We start from the raw sequence: 15,060 nt of genomic DNA, 5'->3' as shown, positions 1-15,060 counted from the left end.
ACTAATAAAAATAGTCATTAATATATGATGTTTCTTTTAGCCCAGAGATGACACTAATGATTTCTTGAAAAATTCATTACTGGAATCTGATAGTGCTTTTATTGGTGAGTATATTTATTTTACCAACCTATTTCTTTAAATATTAAGCATTATTTATACTTATTTTAAGTGTTTTTCTCCATACTTAAAAAAATCAGTACTTTACTCTTTGTTGTGCAAGATGGTAAAAAAAGGGAATATTTTGTATTACTAATAGTCATCAAATATAACTTAACAAAATTTTCAAAATCAGATACTTAATACACACACAAACACACAAATGAGTACAAGTAAAACTGGGGAAATTTGAATAAGATCAGAGGAGTTTATCAGTATCTTGGGTGTGAGGCTGTTGCCCCTGTTGTACAGAATGTTACCGTTGTGGGGAACGAGGCAAACTGTACAAGGGGGTCTCCCTTACTGCTTACAAGTGCATGTGAATCCACAGTTATCTTAGTAAATATTTTAATTTTAACAAGCCATAAGAATATAACTTAATCTTGAGAAGATATGTGAAGGTACATGTACTGTAATAGACACTTATAATTGTGTGCTCTGATCATAAGCATTTCTGCTATCCTAGGTCCATCAGGGAATTCTCCATTCTACATGTTAGTTTTATTTCATGTCAATTACTTTATATTTTCAAGTGATCAGCGTTCCAAACTAGCCTATATTTCTTTCTGTTTTTTCTTTTTTAATGAGTTTTTCTTTTGCAAGGAAGTCATACTGTGGAGAGTGAGTAAAGATAGAGAAATCAGTAGGAAATAGGGATGGGAAGATGGCTCATTAGACATCAGGGAAATGTGACCAGTTCCTGCTAATAATGAAGACAGTCTGGGGCACTCAAGACAGTGTCTCAGAATATTTCATTACATAGACCTTATACTAGACCAAAGATATGCAGTCTGTCTTTTTGATTAATGGTCACCACAAGTATCCCCTAGTCATGACTGTTGCCACTGTTCTGATGAATGTGGGTAAGGCTGGTAGTGTCAATGTTTTTTTTTTTTTTTTTTTTTTTGAGAAGTCACAATCTGCCAAATACAATTTGAATAGGCCTACATCTATTAAAGAAATTGAAAGAAATTGAGAGGTGGGGGAAGTGGAGAAATGTTGGTCAAAGGGTACAAACTTTCATTTATAAGTTGAATATCTGGGGATATAATGGACAGCATGGCGACTATAGTTAATAATACTGCATTTTATACTTGAAAGTTGTTATGAGAGTAGAACTTTAATGCTCTTACTGTAACAACAATAATAACAACACAGTGGTAATCATGTGAGGTGAAGGATGTGTAAACTAGCCTTATTGTGGTAAACATTTCACAATCCTCACATTGTGCTCCTTAAACTCACACAGTATGTCAGTTATATCTCAATAAAGCTAGGAAAAAACCCCAAATTGACTGTAATAACAATAAAAAAAGAAATTGAATCAATAATTAATAACCTTCCAAAACAGAAAACACCAGGCCCAGATGGGTTCAGTGGTGAATTCTACCAAACATTTACTGAAGACTTATACCAATTCTCTACAGCCTCTTCTAGAAGATAGAAATAGATGGAATACTCCTAACTCATTCTATGTGGCCAGCATTACTCTAATACCAAAACCAGACAAAGACATCATAAGAAAAGAAAACTGTAGATCAGTAGCAAATTGAATCCAACAATGTATAAAGAGAATTATATACCACGACTAAGTAGGATTTATACCAGTTATGCAAAACTGGGTTACATTCAGTATAATTCATTCAAATATAATTCATTGCTTTAACAGGCTAAAGAAAAAAATCTTCATTATCATCATTATCAATAGATGCAGAAGCATTAAACAAAATCCAACACCTTATTCATGATAATTGTCAGCAAACTTAGAGGGGGACTTCCTCAACTCCCTAGAGAACATCTACAAAAAACCTACAGCTAGCATTTAGTGATGAGAAACTAGCAACTTTCCTGCTAAGATAAGAAACAAGATGAAGATGTCCCCTCTTACCACTCTTCAACATCATTATGGAAGTCCTAGCTAATTCAGTAAGGCAAGAAAAGGAAATAAAAGGTACACAGATTGGGAAAGGATAAATAATACTGCCTTTGTGCACAGATGACATGATTGTAGGAAATGTGAAAGAATGAATCCCCCACCACCAAACCCCCCCCCCAATATTAATAAGCAGTTATAGCAAGCTTGCAGAATACCAGGTTAATACACAAAAGTCAATCATTTTCCTATATACCAGCAATGAACAAGTAGAATTTGAAATTTAAATACAATATCATTTACATTAGCACCCCCCCAAAAGAAATATTTAGATGAAAATCTTACAAAACATGTACAAGATCTATATAAGGACAACTATGGAACTCTCATCAAAGAAATAAAATAACTAAATAAATGGGGAAATATTCCATGTTCATGGATTGGGAGACTCAGTATTGTCAAGAGGTCAGTTCTTCCCAACTTGTCTATAGATTCAGTGCAATCCCAATGAAAATCCCAGCAAGTTATTTTGTGGGTATCAACGAACTGATTCTAAAGTTTATATGGAGAGGCAAAATACCCAGAATATCCAACAGAATACTGAAGAAGAAAGAACAGTCAGAGAACTGACAGTACCTGACTTCAAGACTTTCTGTAAAGTTACAGTAATCAAGACAGTGTGGTATTGGCAAAAGAACAGACAAATAGATCAGTGGAACAGAATAGAGACCCTAGAAATAGACCCAAACAAGTATAGTTAACTGTTCTTTGACAAAAGAACAAAGGCAGTACAGTGGAGAAAAGATTGGACATCTACATGCAAAAAAGTGAATCTAGACACAGACGTTACACCCTTCACAAAAATCAACTCAAAATGGACCACAGACCTAAAGGAATCAGGCTCCCTGACTTCAGACTATACTACAAAGCTACAGTAATTACGACAATAAGGTACTGGCACAAAAACAGAAATATAGGTCAATGGAACAAGATAGAAAGCCCAGAGATAAACCCACGCACATATGGTCACCTAATCTATGACAAAGGAGGCAAGAACATGCGATAGAGAAGAGACAGTCTCTTCAATAAGTGGTGGTGGGAAAACTGGACAGCTACATGTAAAAGAATGAAATTAGAACACTCCCTAACACCATACACAAAAATAAACTCAAAATGGATTAAAGACCTAAATGTAAGACTGGACACTGTAAAACTCTTAGAGGAAAACATAGGCAGAACACTCTCACATAAATCACAGCAAGCTCTTTTTTGATCCACCTCCTAGAGTAATGAAAATAAAAAACATAAACAAATGGGCTTGAAGCTTAAAAGCCTTTGCACAGCAAAGGAAACCATAAACAAAGCAAAAAGACAACCCACAGAATGGGAGAAAATATTTGCAAACGAAGCAACCGACAAGGGATTAATCTCCAGAATATACAAACAGCTCATGCAGTTCAGTATCCAAAAAACAACCCAATCAAAAATGGGTGGAAAATCTAAATAGACATTTCTCCAAAGAAGACATACAGATGGCTAAAAAGCACATGAAAAGATGCTCAGCATCACTAATGATTAGAGAAATGCAAATCAAAACTACAATGAGGTATCACCTCACACCAGTCAGAATGGCCGTCATCAAAAAATCTACAATGAATGGTGGAGAGGGTTTGAAGAAAAGGGAACCCTCCTACACTGTTGGTAGGAATGTAAATTGGTATAGCCACTATGGAGAACAGTATGGAGGTTCCTTAAAAAACTAAAAATAGAACTACCATATGACTCAGCAATCCCACTCCTGGGCATATACCCGGAGAAAACCATAATTCAAAAAGATACATGCACCCCAATGTTCGTTGCAGCAGTATTTACAATAGTCAGGACATGGAAGCAACCTAAATGTCCATCAGCAGAGGAACGGATGAAGAAGATGTGGTATATATACACATACAATGGAGTATCACTCAGCCATAAAAAAGAACAAAATAATGCCATTTGCAGCAACATGGATGGACCTAAAGATCATCATATTGAGTGAAGTCAGACAGAGAAAGACAAATATCATATATCGCTTATATGTGGAATCTTAAAAAAAAAAAAGGGGGGGGTACAAATGAACTTATTTACAAAACAGAAGTAGAGTCACAGATGTAGAAAACAAACTTTTACCAGGGGATAAGTGGGGCAGGGGGAGGGATAAATTGGGAGATTGGGATTGACATATACACACTATTATATATAAAATAGATAACTAATAAGAACCCGCTGTACAGCACAGGGAACTCTGTAATGACCTATATGGGAAAAGAATCTAAAGAAAAAAAAGAGTGGATATATGTATATATATAACTGATTCACTTTGCTGTACACCTGAAACTAACACAACATTGTAAAGCAACCATACTCCAATAAAGATTAAAAAAAAAAAAAAAAAAGGACCATAGACCTAAATGTAAAATGCAAAAACTATAAAACTCCTAGAAGATAACATAGGAGAAAACCTAGAAGAACTTGGGCATGGCAATGGCTTTTTAGATACAACACCAGAGCACAATCTATGAGAGAAATAATAGATAAACTGGACTTCATTAAAATTAAACTTCAATGCTCTGCGAATGACGATATCAAGAGAATAAGACAAGCCATAGACTGGGAGAAAATATTTGCAGAAGACACATCTGACAAAGGACACTTATCCAAGGAACACAAAGAACTCTTAAAACTCAACAAGAAGCAACCCAATTAAAAGATGGGCAAAAGATCCAGACACTTCACCAAAGACAGACAGATGGCAAATAAGCATATGAAAAGGTGCTCCACATCATTTGTCATTAGGGAAATGCAAATCATGTGCCATCAGGGAAATTCAAATTAACACAACAAGATACCACTACATACCTATTAGAATGGCCATGGGACTTCCTTGATGGTCCAGTGGTTAAGAATCCACCTTTCAGTGCAGGGGACATGGGTTTGATCCCTGGTGGGGGAACTAAGATCCCACATGCCCCGGGGGAACTAAGATCCCACATGCCCCAGGGTAACTAAGCTTGTGCGCTCTGGAGCCTGTGCGCCACAACTAGAGAGCCCGTGCACCACAACTGCTGAGCCTGTGTGCCCCAATGAAAGATCCTGCGTGCCGCAGCTAAGACCTGACGCAGCCAAATAAATATTAAAAATATTTATCATGAAAGTTCTGGATTGCAAAATCCAGAACATGGACACCACCAAATGCTGGCAATATGTGGAGCAATAGGAACTCTCACTCATTGCTGGTGGGAATGGAAAATAGTACCATCACTTTGGAAGACAGTTTCGTGGTTTCTTACAAAAGTAAACATACTCTTAACGATATGATCCAGCATTCACACTCCTTGGTATTTACCCAAAGGAGTTGAGACTTATGTTCACACAAAAACCTGCACACAGATGTTTATAGCAGTTTATCCATCTTTGCTAAGACCTGGAAGCAACTGAGTTGTCTCTAAGATGAATGGATATATATAAATATATATATAATATACAGTGGTAGACCCAAACAATGCAATATTATTCAGTGCTAAAAAGAAATGCGCTACAAAGCCATGAAAAGACATGGAGGAAACTTGAATGTTTATAAGTGAAAGAAGCCAATCTGAATAGGCTACATACTATATGATTCTAACTACATGATTTTCTGGAAAAGGTCAAACTATGGAGGCAGTAAAAAAAAAAAAAAAAAAAATCCAATCAGTGGTTGCCAGAGGTTACAGCAGAGGGAGGAATGAATGGGTGGAGCAGAGGATTTTTAGGGCAGTGAAGCTATTCTATATGATACGGTAATGGTGGATCTGTTAAAACCCATAGAATGTACAACCCCAAGAATGAACCCTAATGTAAGCTATGGACTTAGGCGATGGTGGTGTGTCAGTGTAGGTCTGCGGGGCTGCTGATGGATGGGTAGGCTACGAGTATGTGGTGGCAGGGGGCATACAGGCATTCTCTGTGCTTTCCACTCAGTTTTACTGACCGTAAAAACTTGTAAGTAAACCGTTTCAAAAAAAGAGCAAGTGAATTAGTGGTGGGGTATAATAAAGAAGTCAGAAAACTTATATTTTTGGAGTTTTAGAAAACCCCGTATCTCATTCAATAGAATATAGTTATTGCTGCTTAAAAAAAAAAGCTATATACTTTAACTTTCAGAAATTTGAATATTATATATTAAATGATAGTATTTTATCAATGTTCCATTTCCTGAATGTGGTAATCAGACTGTGGCTGTGGAAGACACAGCCCTTGTTCTTAGATGGTGCCTGATGAAGTATTTTGGACTGAGTGTCATGATGCCTGCAGCTTACTGGTTCTGCAAAAAGTAAACACTGCCCCCTCCCCACCGCTGTTTCTAGTTATAAACTAATTGTGGCAAAATAAGAAATGGTGACTTTAGGTATTCATTGTATTATAATTTTTCCTTAAGTTTTAATTTTTTCAAAATAAAGTTGGGGAAAAAATTCTAAATGTTTTAAGTAATGTATTCATCTCCATGGTCAAATAGGCTGTTGGCTCACTTAGAATGGCTGTGATCCAAAAGAATGACAATTCCAAGTGTTGGTGAGGATGTGGGCACACTAGAACCTTCTTACAATGTGAAATGGTTCTACCTCCTCCAAATGCTAAACATAGTTACCATAACATCCAGCAATTTCACTCCTAGGAATATACCCCAAAGGAATGAAAACATATGGCCACAAAAAGACATGTACATGAACATTCATAGTAACATTATTAATAATCTTCAATGAAAAACAGTTCAAATGTCTATCAACTGGTGAGTGCATAGGCAAAATGAGATATGAGATATGGATATATGGCATAGTATTACTCAGCAGTAAAAACAACAACAACAAAAAACAAACAAAAAAGAACTACAGTTGACCCTTAACAACATGGGTTTGAAATAGGTCCACTGAATAGAGTTTTTTCAATAAATATAGTACCTGTATTTCCATTTCACAGACCTTTAAATTAAGTGTGGGGGAAGTCTGTGTTTGATTAGAGATCACAGTATTTGGAATCTTTAGAAGTAGGGTTTGAGTCCTGATTCAGTCCACACTGTTTCAGCTTCCTGCCCTTGGGTGAGTCATTTATCATTTCCTTTGTTTTTGAGGCAGATAGCAGTATGTGGATTTTCAACTGCACAGGGGGTCGGCGTCCCTAATCACCATGTTGTTCAAGGGTCAACTGTACTGATACACAGTACAACATAGATGAACCTCAAACACATTATGCTGACAGACACAAAATATTACATTGTATAATTCCATTTATATGGAATCTCAGGAATGGTAAATCTCCAGACTGAAGGCAGATCAGTGTTCACATGGGGTTGGCAGGTGGGAGTAGGGAATGATTTTGCCAGTGAGCACAGGGGAACTTTTTGAGCTGATAGAAATGTTGTAAAACTTTGTAGTGATTGTGCAATTCTATAAAAATCACTGAACTGTACATTTATAGTGGGTGAATTTTACTATATGTAAATAACATCTTAATAAAGCTATTAAAAGACAGTCTTGGTTTAGCTTTGAATAAAAAGATGTGAAATGGTCGATGTTTAAGGCTTCTCCCCGTGTGGCCTCTAGGTGCATACGGCGAGACATATCCTGCCATCGGCGAGACATATCCTGCCATCGAGGATGACGCCCTCCCTCTGCCATCACAGCTGCCCTCTGCGAGGGAGCGCAGGAGGAACAAACTGAAAGGACTCGACTTTGTATGTATGATATGTCCTTTTCTTTTTTCGAGTTTAGGAATGAGAGGTCTGGGTTCTCACCCATGCTAAATTGGTGTAGTCCAATAAAGAGAGAACTTGCTCTGGAATAAGGTGTACATTGGTCTGAACCTAGGCTCTACCACCAAATACTGGATGACCGTGAGGTTATTGGACTCAAAAGGTCGTCTGAGTTATAGCATATATGTAACTTATTCCTTTTATTGCTGAATAATATTTCATTGTATGGATATTCCACTATTGTTTATCCATTCAACAACTGATGGACATTTGGGCTGTTCACACTTTTTCTGTTATGAATACTGCTGCTTTTAACATTTGCACACAAATTTTATAATGTTTTCATTTCTTTTGCTTGTGTGTATGTGTACACACACATACCTAAGAGTAGAATTGTTGGGTTACATACTAACTACATTTAACATTTTGAGGAACTGCCAGACTGTTTTCCAAAGTGGCTGCACCATTTTACATTCCCACCAACAGTCTATGAAGGTTCCAGTTTTTCTACAGTCTGGCCAACATTTGTTAGCGAGTGTAAAGTGATATTTCATTGTGGGTTTGATTTGTATTTTCCTGATTAATGATGTTGAACATCCTTTCTTGTGCGTCTTAGCCATTTGTCGATCTTCTTTGGAGACAGGTCTATTCAAATCCTTTGCCCATTTTCAAATCAGGTTGTCTTTTTATTGTTGAGTCCTAAGTTCTTTATAGATTCTGGATACAAGTCCTATATTAGATATATGACTTGCAGATATTTTCTTGATGGTGTCCATCGAAACACAGAAGCTTCTAATCTTGACAGAGGTACACCTTATCAATCTTCTTTTTTTGCTTGTGCTTTTGTGCTTTTTGTACTTTCTGTGCTTTTTTCATATCTAAGAAACCAGTGCCTAACCCAAGATCATGAAAGTTACTTCTGTGTTTCCTTCTAAGAGCTTTATAGTTTTTGCTCTTAAAGTTACATCAGTGAATCCACTTTGAGCTAATTTTTGCAAATGGTGTGAGGTATAGGGATCCAAATTCATTATTTACATGTGGATATTGTTATTCTGGTACCATTTGTTGAAAAGACTCCTTTCCCCTAGTGAATTGTATTGGCTTTTCTGCCCGTAAGTATAAGGGCTTATTTCTGGACTCTTCTGTTCCATTCGTCTATGTCTATCCTTATGCCAGTACTACCCTGTCTTGATTTTTTTAAAAAAATTTATTTATTTTTGGCTGCGTTGGATCTTTGTTGCTGCACATGGGCTTTCTCTAGTTGCAGTGAGCGGGGGGCTACTCTTCGTTGTGGTGCACGGGCTTCTCATTGCGGTGGCTTCTCTTGTTGTGGAGCACAGGCTCTAGGTGCACAGGCTTCAGTAGCTGTGGCTCACAGGTTCTGGAACGCAGGCTCAGTAGTTGTGGCGCATGGGCTTAGCTGTTCTGCAGCATGTGGGATCTTCCTGGACCTAGGCTCGAACCCATAGTCTCCTGCATTGGCAGGCAGATTCTCAACCACTGCGCCACCAGGGAAGCCTCCCGTCTTGATTTTATAGCTGGACTGATTCTTAGTCCCTACGTTTCAGTTTTTTTCCTTTTGTGTTTTATAATTCCCCACCTTTATCCAGTCTGGCAGCATTTATATGTTATCACAAATGCTATACCTTCATCTAAGCCTGCATGGATAAACATCAGGAGTTAGAAATATAAATGCTACAGATTTTCATTTGTTTTATTTTGTTCATCACACTATACATTTATCAAGGGCAAGAACATGTTTTGACTCACTGGTTTATTCTGAATATATTTCGCATTAATGATCGTTTCTTAAGTTCTCTTTTCTTAATTACAGGATAACAGTCATCCTAACGTACCACCAGATGGTCTCTCTTTAAAATCTGTATCCAGTGTAAATACCGATCAGCTTAGAATGAGAAACGAGGAACGAATGCGGAAACTGAATGAACTTCAGAATAAACCTGTTAATACAGGTAAATGGCCAAGTTTAATAGCCAACAGCAGATTGTGTGAGAACTCTTAAACCTGCTTCATGGAAGTTTTCACTAATGGCTGAGGGACAGAGGAAATGAGTTTTGAAAGCCTTTGAGTTGTAGGGCCTAGTTCAGCAAAACCAGGACGAAGGATTAATTTTGCATCAGATTCTATCTACCAGAGGGTGTACCCTTTTTCGAGTGGCTTCTCAACAGATAAGTTTTTGTGTATTAAATATATCCAGCCTTTGCTTTCAGCAGGGAAAATGTTGATTAGTATTGGCATCTCGCTTCCCTACGGAAGTGAGAGATTATCAGAAGTCGACTTTAAAACCTTGAGTTCTTTATGTAACACATCTATTATAAATCTGTAGTACTACAAAGAAAACTTTTTTACCTTTTTACTTGGCCTTCTGTACACAGATGTAAACAGAAAATAGGTATTTTTTGCTTTAAGTCAAAGTATAGCCTTCTCCTCATGCTGGGCGTTGCCGTCTCTCACCGCTTCGGTGAGCAGCAGGTTAATAAAGCTCATCACTGGGCACAGGCAGGCAGGGTGCTTCCTCAGGCAACTAACGAGCTCCTCTGCCAGCCCTAGGCCACCTTCCTTATGGAGATGCTGTTAGTCATTAGGATAATGGGACAATATTATAGTAATCAGCCTTAATTAGCTTTAGCAAATAGCAGAGTGGTCTACTTGGACAATTCTCTTTATTGTGTTAAGCTACATTACAATAATTTTCTAATAGCAGTTTTCTTAAGATATTTTTTAGATCCAATCTTTAATATTTGTTAATTTAAAACTATACTCAGTCTCCAGGAGTAAGATGTCATGCATTCTGATGGTGGTAATTTCATACCAAATACCAGCAAACATGGTAAACTGATGATAGAGCAGTATTTTTCATATCATACCTGGAAAACTGTGGACAGTGGGAAAGGAATGCTTTCTTTTTGGCTAAAAGGCATTTTAATCTGTACTAAGAAGTACCTATTCCTCAATTTCTTTTAGAACCAATAAGTTGAATTAGTATTTAACAGGGATATATACTTAAATTGAGAGAAAATAGACCATTTGAAGACTCTCCTCTTTTTCAGAAGGCTTTCAACTTCTAAACTTTTTTTTTTTAACATTGTCCTTTCAAACAGGAGCTTTTTGGTACGATGTGGGTTGATTACTCATTACATTGAGTGCACATGTCCCTTTGCTGAGGTAATCCTTCACAGACCAGGAGATGTAATTAAAAAAAAAAAAAAGAAATTGACATCACAGGGTAGGAAGACAGATTTTCCTATTATTATTATCTAATAAGTAAAATACAGATATAGAAGTTGAATATAACCAGTTAAAAGAATGCAACATAAGAGCTATATCTCTTAATGGAGTAAACACAACCTCTTAGATAAGGTATACGAATGGAAGTAATTTCATCCTGTCTAATGCTTTCCTAAAATGACCTTATTTCCTCAAAGCAGTGTTTATATTCAAGAGGCTAGGAATATTTCCAAAACCTTGCTAAATTAAAAACAAAGTTTTGCATGGCATCCCTCAGGTGATACAGAGTAAGACTGCTGACACTTCTACAGTCAACATTGGGTGCCATCTCCTTTGCTATCCTTGAATCCCTTTGGGTGCTGGTACCAGTACCGTGGAGTCACCTTGGTCAGTTGATTTTTTTTGTTTCTGTTCCTGGGTTTGCTTTCCTACCTCTGAAAGGAGGAGGTCTGAACAAAGCAGGACAGTTTAGAACACAGTACTGTGGAGAAGCGCAGAGCTCTAAGGGGTTAGACTACAGGAGACCTCTGTTCACGTGACCTGCCTGCCGCCCGTGTTACCTGAGTCATGTCTCTCTTGCCTCCATTAGATGATGAGAGTTCACTGGTTGACCCTGATGACATCATGAAGCACATGGGTGACGATGGATCGAACTCCGTAGCAACTGAGCCCTGGCTCCGCCCGGGCACCTCAGAAACGCTGAAACGATTCATGGCGGAGCAGCTGAGGCAGGAGCAGCAGCAGGTTCCTGTAAAACCAGGCACTTCCACTTGGCAGGGCCTGTCTACTGCACATGGTTAAAATACACCTGTACTGGGCCCAGCAGTGCCTTTTCAGGTGAGAGGAATGTGAAATCTGAACCTTAATGATATGTGCTACTTTTGGCCCATACTTGGCAGTTACTTATGTTCCACCTGTATATAAGGTGTATTTTTTCCATGATGATGTATATGATGTATAGTATGTACATAAATAAAAGGACATGATTATTAATTTATATAATGTAGAATTGTATAGAATTACTTTTGCACAAATTTTGCCATAAATTAGGGTGGTAATGAGCTCTTGGAATCAACTACCGTATGTGCATTATTTAAAATTCTGCTTGTCAGTAAGATAAGGTGAATAAAACACAAGTGTCTTAACAGTACTGTAAAACCAGAATACTTTTGTCATATGTACATTTGCTATTGTTATCACTATTCAGAATAATTTTTCATTTAGTAAATATACTGGTTATAGCTGTTGCTATGTAATGAGGGAATCAAATGTGCTTATTTCCAGGTCAGTTATTAACTACTGATTCAGTATAAATGATGGGAGTTGTTAATGATTATATTCCCGTGAGCCATGCACTTAAGTGTCACATCATCCTTCTGCCTCTATTTTTGTGCCAATGAAGGCATTAATGTTTGCTATTTATATGATTTAACTACTTCTTGATAAAAATAAATTATTTTTATTACAAATGTCAATTTCTCATTTTAACTGGAATTGAGGTTTCTAGACAAGGTGTTCTAGAAGTTGAAGAGAGGCAGGAACACCCATGGGGAAAGGATGGGTTTTGGAATCCTTACTGCACCACTGTGGACCCTTGGGTGAGTTAGTTTTTCTAATCACTCCCTCCCTAAGAGGTGCCTTTAAAAAAGTAAAGAAAGACTAATTCAAATTCTTGGAAATAATTCTTAGAGTCTAGCACCATGACAGCTAAGAACACCCCCAGGCACTGATTGCACGTTTCCACTGATGTAATTAATGGGACACAAGATCAGATAGGGCTACCTCAAGTGTGAAACTTCTGGTATTTTGAATTTCAGCTGCATGTAAATTGCATGCTAATGTTTGTAATCGAATCATATCTTCATCTGAAAGTAATATGAAAGCCTCTGTCTCTGCTAGAGAAGAGTCCTGATATAATACCATAAAGTAACAAATCGCCAGGTCATTTGAAACACTTACCCTCAGAGAGGCCAGACGGTCATGGTGGCTCCTGGCTCTAGCATCCAGCTGGGCTTGAGCAGGGCTGTGTCTTGGGGATCATAAACGTAGTGCACTTATAAATGCTCTGTTCACAGTGACTGACTACTTACGATCTAAGAGATGCTACAGCAAAGACTGAACACTTCTCCTGTTTTTTAACACAACCATCAAAATAAATAGTCTTGGCATGTTTTATTTTCCTTTTCATGCTGTCGTACCACTCAACTTGGACTCCGAGGACACACGATGGCAGCCCTGTAAACCGCTCCAAAGTTAACTTCAACTTTAGCTCCTTCTCTCAGGATTCAAATAGTGCAGCCTTATTCTGGGTTAATAAATACACAAAATATTAAATTATGAATAGCGTATAGTTGAGAAAGCAGGATATGGGGGAGGCTCTAATGCCAGAAGCTGGAAAGAAACTATCAGAACTAAAGAACACTGAATTTACATGTAGCTGTGAATGAGAATATCCTTTCCCTAGTTGCATGGCTTTTAATTAAAAAAAAAAAAAAAAAAAGTCAATGAAACATGGGGCTGTGGATTACACAGGTTTTGATTGCACTGATGAAATAATCCAAAAACTTTATTGACCTATAACCTGATTAGAATATGCCAGATGAGAATCAATATTGTACAGAAAGTTGTACAGAATTTTTTTACATAGAAAACTTTACATCTGTACCATATACATTTTATCCATCTGAAAAAATTTTCTACATCCACTGTTAATACGGAATGCTTGACAATCTTGTCGTTTTGTTTAACCATCAGAGCACAATTCACAGTATGAATACATTTCCAGTAAATCTAACCTCCCCAAACCATGCCAGATTTGTTATTTTAATATATTCAACATTAAATTCTGTACATAGAGTAAAATCTAAATCAAGCCCCGCCACCCAAAAGAAAAGAAAAGGAAGTGACAGCAACCGAGAGTCATTTTGCAGTGATTCAAGTTTCGGTCCATGAAGGATCATTCTGTTTTAATGGCTCATCTTTAAAAGCCTGAAGAGAAGTGTATTACAGGTGGTTATGTCAGCAGGGATATTTTCTACCTTCTTTGTTGTTGATCATTACAAGTGTCAGCCACAACAGCTTCTGGGCTTGTTAAACCCTCAAAGTAATCACCCCCTAAAAAGGGCAAAACCAAAATCCCCACAAAATAAAAAAGACAAAAAGCTCAACCCAAATGTTTAGTGCATTTGACAAAATATTATAGGTACTTAGCAAATGAATAAGAAAATAAAGAAATAAAATAATACAGTGCAGGAAGAACTATATAATGTTTAAGATTTTTATATTACAGACCTGCATCTCTGTACAATTTTTCACAGAAGGATGATTACCAGTATCTCAGATAGCCTGAGTGTGCAAAAATCTTCAGAATAAGAATACCATAGTTGCTAAATATCTTTTACCATGAACAATAATTTCTTCTCCTCCCCCCAACCCCCAATTATAAACATTTTATCCTTCAAAATACAGCTCTCCTGAGTTGTACTTCTTGCAGAAGTTCAAATCTTTACATCTAGAGTTCTTTGGGTAAGTTTCACTTCCACACCTGCCAGAAATATGTGGGGCTCTCCCTGCCACCGAGGACAGGGAAGGACATGTGAGCATATAAGCTGACACTGTGGGAAAAAAAGCTCGTGAACCCAACACAACAAACAATCCATCAGGTTACAAAAGGGACTGGAGCACTGCAGGTTCGAGCTGAAGTTCTAAGCTTCTTTACCAGTAACCCTTAGACACTGCAATTCAGAGAAACCATTTTGCAGGTAGGAAACCTCAGCTCCGGGGTCCTTTTGAAGAACGGAGGGATGTAAACGCCAACAGAAGAATATTAACTTCCCATCATTGCTTGTTTATTCCAAGTTCCTGTTCAGGTGGTTGTGATATCTGAAAAACTACTCCAATTCGCAGAAAAAATCTTCTAAGAACAGCACGAAGTTCAGGAATCAAGTCAAATTGCATAATTTCACATAAGAGAGGGTAGTAGAATGATGCGTGAGCTTTAAACTGGGGGGAAACG

The 15,060-nt window shown here is 37.5% G+C and overlaps 2 protein-coding genes across 10 annotated transcripts in view; one reads left to right on the top strand and one right to left on the bottom strand.

The window, feature by feature from the left end:
* CSPP1 (centrosome and spindle pole associated protein 1) overlaps window positions 1-13,207 on the top strand; it is a 204,042-nt gene extending 190,835 nt beyond the window's left edge. For all 9 annotated transcript variants that reach the window (XM_082363393.1, XM_082363390.1, XM_082363395.1 and 6 more), the window contains 4 exons: window positions 41-104; window positions 7,648-7,778; window positions 9,631-9,769; window positions 11,635-13,207. In XM_082363393.1, the coding sequence (XP_082219519.1) occupies window positions 41-104; window positions 7,648-7,778; window positions 9,631-9,769; window positions 11,635-11,846 (546 nt within the window). In that variant the 3' untranslated portion in view covers window positions 11,847-13,207. The remainder of the gene's footprint in view (window positions 1-40; window positions 105-7,647; window positions 7,779-9,630; window positions 9,770-11,634) is intronic.
* A 356-nt stretch (window positions 13,208-13,563) lies between these two features.
* Window positions 13,564-15,060, bottom strand: part of ARFGEF1 (ARF guanine nucleotide exchange factor 1) — a 142,701-nt gene continuing 141,204 nt past the window's right edge. Inside the window, exon 39 of the mRNA XM_082363363.1 lies at window positions 13,564-15,047. Coding sequence (XP_082219489.1) covers window positions 14,883-15,047 — 165 coding nt within the window. The 3' untranslated portion in view covers window positions 13,564-14,882. The remainder of the gene's footprint in view (window positions 15,048-15,060) is intronic.

Source organism: Balaenoptera borealis (genome assembly GCF_965194805.1).
Source record: "Balaenoptera borealis genome assembly, chromosome: 17".
Classification (NCBI taxonomy): Eukaryota; Metazoa; Chordata; class Mammalia; order Artiodactyla; family Balaenopteridae; genus Balaenoptera; species Balaenoptera borealis.
Note: the sequence above shows the minus strand (reverse complement) of the source record. Positions and strands in the feature narration are given on the sequence as shown.